The 10226-nt window shown below is 34.0% G+C and overlaps 1 protein-coding gene across 1 annotated transcript; it reads right to left on the bottom strand.

Annotated features, from left to right (window-relative positions):
* Nucleotides 1-1267: 1267 nt before the first annotated feature.
* LOC114390999 (probable protein S-acyltransferase 7) lies at nucleotides 1268-9084 on the bottom strand. The gene is made up of 6 exons (XM_028351978.1): nucleotides 8721-9084; nucleotides 7432-7614; nucleotides 4610-4906; nucleotides 3466-3699; nucleotides 3234-3362; nucleotides 1268-1930 (listed from the first exon to the last, which is right to left on the bottom strand). The coding sequence occupies exons 1-6, from the start codon at nucleotides 8805-8807 to the stop codon at nucleotides 1544-1546; spliced, it is 1317 nt and encodes a 438-aa protein (XP_028207779.1). The 5' UTR covers nucleotides 8808-9084; the 3' UTR covers nucleotides 1268-1543.
* Nucleotides 9085-10226: the final 1142 nt, after the last annotated feature.

Here is a 10226-nt window from a genome sequence, read left to right on the forward strand (position 1 = left end):
TATAAGATATAGTTAACCAAATTTTTTATCCCTTATTATAAAACTTCATTTTATCTTTCTTGTGTATTTTTTTTATTATTATTAAAATATTATGAATTGTCTTTTTCTCTCCTATGGAGATTGGAGAAGTATGTTCCCAATACAATTAAAGAAATTTTTTTAAAAAAAATTATAACTACATAAATTTAATGTTAACAATTCTTAATAAGCATAAATTAGTCAATTATATCTTATAGTTAAGGATAGAGGGAGTAGTGTGCAATATTATTAATGGTAGATGTTAGTTTCAGATTAATGATTGATCACACTTCTCCCTTTTTAGGAGATTTAGTTGTTATGAATCTCAACGCTATCCATTAGCACTATTTGATTTCTTTCTGGCATGCCGAATGTGGTGGTTAGTTTCTATTTGATAACACTTGCATCAATTGTGCTCGAGGGGCTAGGTGCTCGGCTCAACAGCATGACCTTGGTAATGTACTCTCGCATATGCTCTGTGTGTTTGGAAATGCTTATGCAATGCACGTATCAGTGTTTTTTTAAGTTCAAACTATATGGTTGATGCATAAGCTAGTAATACTTGCACCAAGTGGACGCACATCACTCCCCTCAAACATCTAAGCAAATACACGGTTAGATGCTAAGAGTGGAGCAATGTTGAGGTTGGGATGAACCTAGTTATGAGCTTGGCCAGAGCAATATATAAATGAAATTAAATTATTTTACTTTTATTTAGAAGAAAAACTTAAATACGTAGTGTAAATAAGCAAATAGAAATATCAACTATCACACCCTTTGAAAGAAAAGGAATTAAGTAGATTATATGATTCCGAGTTCTCATGGCTGATGTGTAGTGATGCTTAAGGTAGATCTGTTGATTAACAAATTTAATATAATTTTTATGCATTATAGCCATGTTGGCACTCAATGTGCCATATCAGACACTCTGCAATTATAAATTGACAGATCTTATAATAAGAACTAAAATGACAATGATTTCTAATTTTAAGAACTAAAAATTCTTTTTCATTTTAGATATTTAAAAAAAAAAAAAACTAAAATGACAGTAGCATGTAAGACCGAGCAATCCTACAAGTAAACCCACAATTGACATCTTTGGATGCCCGTGAAGAAAAAAGTGAATCAATTAAAAAATTTAACCATAATTTATTTTGAGAATTAATTATTCTGCATGGGATGAGGTTGATTGAGAACTCTTTTCATGGGTTTCCAATTTTCCATGATTTGTCCTCCAGCATAGACCACCTGTAGCAAAGACAGTTAATTGGTAATTGGTAAGACAAATAGTTAATTGGGAAGCGTGATACAACACAAGGCAAAGGAAAAAAGCTCACTCACAACAACACAACAACTCCCTAGAAGCACAATATGGCGAAAACAACACTAACAAACACCCTCCAAAGCCCTCATCCCCCACATTGCAAATACAATTAATTTTGCTGATGATTTACTGCATCAGAAATGTAACACCGTTTAATTACAACAAATAAAACCCTTTGCCAGACTAATATAATTTCAGTGGCTATGTATGCCTGTTCTCAGTGGTCAAACTGCTGCTACCTCCACCCATTCGATTTGATTCCCCAACCTTGGCTGCCAAAGCAAGAACTTCAGGGGACATTTCCCAGCTTCCACTTTTTCTTCCCCAGCTGGATCTCCTGGGATGCATTCCGGCACGGTGACTAGTTTCGTCTACTGTTGTCCTAATTTCTGGAGACAACTCACCAAATTCCCCATCCTTTACAGCCACGCGGTCATTTAATTGACCTTCAGAAGGATCAAGAGCAGTACCCATGTCGGCCCACACGGTTTTCCTGCCCATCTCTATGTCGTCAACAGCTTTTCCCATGCTCGGGCTCATAAAGCCTGCACCCACCGATCGAGCAGGTAATACTGGTTCCATTGGTACCTGTTGAAATTATAGGATTTTAGGTATAAAGGGAAGAAAGGAAACAGAATGTAACACTGAATTAATATTAACTGAAATGTAGCACTGATGTTATCATAAAACCTACGACACTAATACTAATCATATACCCTAACTAATTAGGTAAGCATAAGTAAACATGATAAGATTAGAAAATATGGTAATCAATCGGAAAGATAATAATGAGTAACAAGGAAACTAAACCAAGAAAATTATCTTATATTGAATGACAAGATATTTTCATATATTCAACACTTCATCTAAAGTCATAGCTTACTAGGTTTTTAAACTTGTTATAAATATAACCATCAGGGGGGGAAAATATAATTAGAGACTGCAGAATAAAGGGACAAGGCTTGTTCTCTGGGACTATTGCAGGGCCAAGCTGATTTCTGAGGAAAAGTCACAAGGCAAATTGTTGCTTTTGGTAAAGCCATGAGAACAGGCTAATTTCCATAAGAAAACCATGGGGACAGATTCATATCTCTGGGAAAGCCATGGGGCCAGAATCATGTCTCTGAAAAAGGCACGAGGCCGGCTAATAATTCTTGTAAACTTACAACGCTAGGTTGAATTCTGCAGGAAAGCCATGGGACTAAACTGATGTCTCCAATCTCACAAAGTCACACAATACACAATTTGAATCAAAGAGAGAAAATCTGAATAGGGTGGCATTAACATCAACTAACTGGGGCAGAGGCGGAAAACTATGATTACACGGTTTACCCTACTGACCAAAAGGGGTAAAAACCAATGCACAAACCTCTGAGAAACAAAACTAGACCAACAGCACTAATTATTGGAATAGAGAAGAATGCCAAAAAAAAAAGGATATGATACTTTATAGCCAACTAAGAAGGAAAATAGGTGGACAAACTAGAACTCTATTTGTGTGTGTCAGGTGGGGAGGGGGGGGGCAGCAGAGGGAGGGTCTTGGCAGTGGAATAATAACCAGATAAGTCACGAAGGAAGGTATTGCTCTAATACCATGTTGAAATTATGGAGTTTATAGATAGAGTGAGGAAGAGAGATAAAAGATGAAACACTGAACTGATATTAACTGAAATATATTACAAAGAATTAATGTTATCACAATTTAAAAACTAACCCTTATTTATCCTAATCATAATCCCAACAAAGTAGAGATACAAATTAAAAGAAAATATGGTAACCAATCCTAAGATATAACAAGGAAATAAGAAAGGAAACTAAATTTGGAGGATAACCTAAGATATTTGCAATAAGATATTCTACTATAAGATATTTGCATAAATTCTAACAGCACCTTTGCCCTGAAATTGTTCTTTGATTGGGGAATGCTGGTGCAGAATATCTCTAAGAAATTATTGAACACTCCTGTGTTATACGGGTTGGCCCGTCGATCATATCGGTATCTGAAGTTCTCATATGTAGTCTGTAACAGTAATGGACACAAATATAAAGTTGCAAGTCCAGTAGGATAGATACTTAATTTTAAATTATACTACTATATAAAGATTTTAAAAAGGACTGATTACCTGATTTGTACTTATAAGATATAAATGAAAGGCAGTCAGGCCACCAACAAACCACATTGATATGAAGGTGTAAATTATTAACACTATGGAGGCTGGGGTTTTGATCATTGCCTTCCAAATTGTTGTCTCCTCTGCCTCCATAATTCTTCTAATATAGACCCAACAAAATGCGAAAACATATATACAAAGTAGTGTAGTTGAGAAGACAAACATGAAGAAGAAGCGATAATTACGCTGCATAACAATTGTGCACACATTCAGATACATAACATTCAAGAGTGACATGTATCAAATAATAACTGAAAAGTCACCAAACCAGAAATATATATACAATTGAAAGGAGAATAAAAAGCACATTAAGAATCCTCAAATGGAAAAAAAAAAGTTTAGTTCAGTTTAGTTCAACTGTATATTAAGACAGGCATCTCTTATACTAACTCTAAATTCAATCCAACCTAAAATTTTCTCATGAAAGTAAAAAGAGTTCCAGTACAAAGCATTTTGAGAGTGGAAGCTAAGCATAATTGGAAGGAGTATTTCTCTTGACCATCATTAATAAATGAAAGCCACCCAACAAGAATTGAACCTAGATTTCCAATATGAAACTCAATGCTCCTAAATTAACTATAAAGCATAATTGTATTATGTATGAAAGCATAGAAACTCTAAGTAATACATCTGAAAGGAAAATTTCCATAACAAAATTCACCTTAAGGACAATATATACCCATCAACCATTATGTCACAATTTATGAGCTGGACTGTTCTACAACTTTGCATTATTATTATGAATTGCCAGATATAATAAACTGGAAAGTAATATATCATACTAATATAACCTTCTGATGATGAACTTTACATTCAAATTTTGACTCAAGGAATCTAAACTAAATTTTGGAAATACAAGTGTTGATAATTAACAAATTACTAGAAAATGCTAGATTTTCCAGCATAGCCTATGTACAAAATATGAACTATCTCAACAAGTTCCAAGATGACAAAAGATCACCTATCTCTTTAAATTTCATAACTATTAGATTCTACTCACCCCAGATACCAAGCCAGTCTTTCTGCCTAGCAGAGGAAATTCTGCAGATCAGACTCAATTAAAAATCAATTTTGTCAAACAAAAGGTCTAACTTACCAGCCCAATGCACTGCCCAACCCAGGGACAATGGTGATCAAACCGTTCCACACAGTTATTACAAATTGAGCAGTGAGAACATCGAGGAGGCCTGTAGAGCATGCAAGTATCACAATACTTGACCTTAACAGTAATTCCATTGACCTCAACCTCCTTAATTCGAGGCAACCGCAATTGAGGAGTTTGACCAGCCCCAACATCTAGACTACCTTCAAAACCTTCTGGTTCTGGAGGATGTGCATTGCGTGGAATTATGCCAGGGTCTCGTCCAGATGTTAACAAGAGAAGAACTAACACCTAAAAAAGATTATAGCATCAGCATACAGTAGGAAATAATATACTTCATTGCTCATAGTACAGCAAATGTGCAATGCCATCTAAAGAAAATGATGTGTTGGTGGCTCCACCTTATCACAAAATAGCTCAAATGATAATTAACCAGCACATAAAAGTCAATGGTTGTGAAAAACCCTACCATGTTTCTGGCTAGTAATACATGCACTAAAAGAAAGAATTTACATGTAAAGAAAAAAATTCTCCTTTCAAACTAATTTGTAAAAGATGTATTATTAGTTTAGTCTGCATGCATACTCACCAAGGCCTTGTCCAGTTGTCCAGATATTGATTTTGTGAATTACGAGGCAAACTCCCAAGTGGTTGATCAATTTTTATTGACACAACCACCCTGAATTCTAGGGGAAAATGCTGGTGCTTATTAGATCATTACTGAACTAACTCTTATCTCAGCTTCAGTCTTTCAATCATTTTCTCTTGTTTTCTCTGATTCTCTCTGATCCAAATAACTTCAGTTAAATTTTCATGACACTCAAGTACATCGCATATCCATGTAGACCTATTATGGCATCATCAATATCGTCCAAGTTAAACTCAAGATTTTTCACTGATTATGGTCAGGTATCATCTAAACCAGATATGACTGGAATTTTTCAGTCTTAAACATGAATTTTGACACCTATATGAGATTGACTAAACCAGTTACCCCAGGTCATCTCCTGTTTTCCTTTCAGGAAACATTTGTAAGTCATATATCTTGAATTTCCAAGCAAGATGCACTCCTTAGGTTCATTCTCAGGTAAAATTAAAAATACAAAACAATGTGCCAACCAGATCAGACATACGCTTTGGCTCCCGGAAGACACTTTCTCTTGACAAGGAGGTTAATTTGTTGATTTTCAATAGGCTATGAACACAACAAAACTATTTCATTCATATTCTTTTGCTTAATTAAGTCAAAGTCAGACTTCAACAAGAACCCATATATCACCCAAATTTATTAACTATTTATACTTTGACTTAATATGATATCTGCCACTCAACTGAAAACAATAAACTCCTCTAAACTATATGCAATTTGAGTTGAAAAAGAAAAAGACAGAAAACAATAACCTAATAACTAGTAAAGTAATATAGAAGTTCCCCCTAGCAACTATTAAACTATCAAACTTGGGTCAGATACTTTACACAAGTTAGATTGAAGAATTGCAGACAATGAAGCTAAAAAAAGTTTTGTCTTCTAATGGGTTTCAGGGTGTATGATGTGCTGTTCTAACTTCTAATTCAGAAACAACAGCAAATTTACTATGCATAATAGTAGATCATACGGAGAAGGATTCTGTGTTTGGTGAATCATGGAACCTGATGGATAACAAAGTACTGCCTTCTTGAACTTCCACTCACAATTTTCTACTGGAATTGATGTTATATTATATCAGTCAAGGAAAAAGATGGTATTAGCAGTGTTTACTCCTGTCACACATTCTTTTAAGTTTGAACCCAAGAAAAGATACAGCAAGTGCTTCACAGGACCTGCAGATCCTCCACACTTTTCCACTCAATTTCTGCCAGCCTCACACTTTTACCCTTTCCTTCGATACTTTATTTCTCACAATCAAAACTATTCAGTGCCAGCTCAACACGCAGTTATGTCCCAGATTATCAACAAGAATATTCCTCACTTTCCTATTCTTCCCTACTCACCCACACGTAATCATGTACTTCTCATCCCCTTCCTTGTAGAATACACCTTACTTACAGGGATATATCAGAACCCCATTGCTTAGGAGCAATTAATCTCAATTAAGTTAAAAGGCTTTGACAAAAACAAGGACAATACTGTTCTGTAGCAGAGTGCTATTTATGCTGACATTTGGTGTCTTTAGTTAGAACTAAACACTTGGATACTTAATGGGAAATCACCATAATTGATAATGGAATAAATTGTATTCACCATGACCAGTGTTTAGAATGACTCTCTTACAGCTAAGCAGTAAAGTGCTCACAGTAGGCTTGAAATTTTATTTGGATTATTGGTTTAAGGAGGAGGATGTCTACTCAAACTTCTCTTAGCGATCTTTGTTTCCCCTTCTAATAAAATATTGTCTTTAATTTAAACAAAATGACACAATGCACAATACTTGGCTTGGCCATAGATTTCCATTTTTTTTGTCAGGAGAAAAATTATGTTTGTTGCACTAGTTTAATGATTATGATCAAATTAGTTTCATTATGGCCATGGCTAGTTTTGTTTTAATTATCACTCAAATAAGCAGAAGAAAAAAGGGGCATCAGCCAAGTTGTATTTCATTCAGAAATCAGAAGTTAACCAAATCCCAGCTTCTAGCTTTACCTCAAACAAGTGAGTCTGAGTTGCAACATAGAGAAATGTTTCTCAAGTCAAGACTATAAACAAAGTTCCCAATCAATAACGGTTGAACAATGTAGGCTCAAAGAACAAAATTGTATGCATGGTGTGTGTTTGTATGCGTATGAGAGAGAGAAGGAAGAGAGAGAGAGAATCTCACATAAATTGTGAATATAACAGCAATGGCCATTATGGTTACCCCCAAGTGATCAGAAAAATCATCTATTAGTTTTCTGGCAACATAGACACAGAAAACTGCAACGGGAGCAGCAATAAGAAAAATCGTCAGGGCCAATGATCTTGCATCTGGTCCAAATATGAACCTTCCCTGAAGAAAAAATTTCTGCAGGAAATGGATGAAAACAATGAATATGCATTTTCACAGTAACATAACCACCAGAACAGCAGCACATTTCAAATAAAGTTGCAGCATCAGCCACTAACATAATAATATTCTTTTTAAGTACTATGGAAAAGACAATTTAGGAAAATCAAATACAAGTTATAAACTAACCAAGTGATTGAACACAAGTGGTTAATGTACTAAAGTTAAGGTTGAATTGTTCAGGTACTACCCGAGTTCGATCTTTGATGGAAACAATTATTGATTAGGCTTTACTTACCTCCCGGCTGAACTCCGAACTAGTTAGGGTCTCTTTCCCTGATGAACCGGAGGGTTAAGACAAAAAAATACAAGATATATACTACCAATACCTCAACATCACAATATAGAGAATTTGTCATAAAAATAATGTATATATTAGTCAGTACTCAGTACTGTCCAAATTCAGTGACAAGGGTTCAACCTAAATTCAATATATCATCTTAGAAAATAACCAGCAACTACTTTCTGCTTCACAACTAAAATGTATGGCCAATCAACCCACTATTCTTGTCATAACCTCACTTTATTATTCAGCTTTCCCAAATTGCCTAGGGTCATGTTTGGATAAACCTCTCTATAAACACTTATAAGAGAAAAAAAATAATGTAATGAATTGAGCTTTCCAGAAAAGCTAAAATCAACTTACACACTTAACTTTTATAAAAGCTCTTTAAATTAACATCTCCAAAAACAAAAAGTTAAGGTGCATAAGTTGATATTTTAGCTCATATAGCTCAACGCATTTTACCTTCTTAGTTACTTCTCCTCTAAGTGCTTATAGTCAAGTTTATCCAAACAGGGCCTTAGATTCAAACACCAAAGCCTCCTTGGGCCAGATTCATTCTCCCATGTTTTCCCCTCAACAAAAAACCAATTTCTACTAAAAAGAAAAACACTAAACGATCACAGTAAATAAATAAATAAATAAATAAAGACTAAACTGAAAATTTTAAAAAAAAAATAGAAAACAAGCTATGACAGAATGCTGGGTGAATGAAAATAGTAATTTTAAAATATACAAAATTTAAAGTAAGAAATAAAAAGGGGGAGGGAGGAGAACTCACATTGCTCCCCTTCCACGCTTGGTAGACCCGCAAATCACCGGATCCCGAACCCGGATCCGAACGCTGGGGTGGAGGCACCACGTACATACCGTATCGTTTTTTTCAAAAAAAAAAAAATCACACACACACTCTCTCTCTTTTTCTGTTGAAAGAAGGGAAAAAGGTGAGAGATTGACGGCAATCTAAGGTTGTTCGGAATAGGAGGACATGGCGGAAAACGATGAAGGTGTCACCGGCGAGCTGAAGAATGTGAATGTGAATGCAATGGAAGTAAAGTAAAGTGAGGGTTTCTTTCTTCTTCTGTTGGGTTTGAGAAACAACAAGCGGATTCGCTTTACATTTGACTACTATTGCTGTCACAGTATATGTGTCTGTGCTTTACAGAGTGTCCACCATGACGTGGCTGCCTTAAGTAATGTAAGAATGCATGTTTAAACATGTTTTTCATACGTATACATCTAATATATTATTTTTTAGTTTATTATCTAAAAATATTTTTTATTTTAATATTTTTAAATATTTTACTATTGGTATTTATTATTACCTTAAATCTATTAAATGATGAAGTATTAAAACTATCCGTAGATATTAAATATAATATTTTGAAAATGTTAGGCAGGAAAATATAAACAAATATTTTTTAGGTAATAAACTAAAAAAAGAAAATATTACATGTATAAAAAATAGTTGTAAGCTAATAATGTATTATTGGGGCTTATGATTTATTGTTTTTTGTATGTATCTATGCTTATAATAGTTCATCCTTCTGGTAAAATTAGTGGCTAGCTGAATTAATGTATATTTGGAAATTAGGTGAAAAAATATTTTTGAAGTAAAAGTAATTTTGCTAAAGCACCATAAGTCTTGTTTCTGCTTTCATTTTGTTTTTATCCTTTAGAGCAATCCAAACACGCACTTAGATAGGTTATTGTTAGAAGATTTCTTGAGTTTTTAGATGAGTAAATATGTGTTTGGTTCTTTGGATTGGTGAAACAAGGTTGTTATAGTTGTTTTTGAATTTAAATAAATTATTGAATTCCAATTTCATTAAATAAGTTATTTCTTGTCATTGGAAATTTAATAATGAAAATAAAAATATCATTAAATGGTAACATGATATCTTATGATTTAAAAATAAAATTATTGTGTGTTATCCTACTTAAATGTTCACTCAAGTTTTATGTAAGATAAACCAAATTAAAAGAATTTAGGAACCAATTTGACACAAAGCTATAATATTGATTACTTTTCTAATTTACATATTTACATTAAATAGCATAAATCTTTTCAAATCTTCTGCATCTTCATCTATGATTGTCGTTTTCCTCTATAGAGTGTAGTGGAGAGCATCTTCTACACGAGGAAGGAAGCACAAAAAAACTTCAAGTGCCATATCTGTAAGTGGGAGCGCATAATTTAATGGTTGAAATTTGCGTTTTTGTAACTGTGATAGAAGAGTTTAAATTTGAGCTACTAGAACATGGAGAAACTTAAGAAGATTGTTCT

The sequence above is a fragment of the Glycine soja genome, chromosome 16 (genome assembly GCF_004193775.1).
Source record: "Glycine soja cultivar W05 chromosome 16, ASM419377v2, whole genome shotgun sequence".
In the NCBI taxonomy this organism is placed as follows: Eukaryota; Viridiplantae; Streptophyta; class Magnoliopsida; order Fabales; family Fabaceae; genus Glycine; species Glycine soja.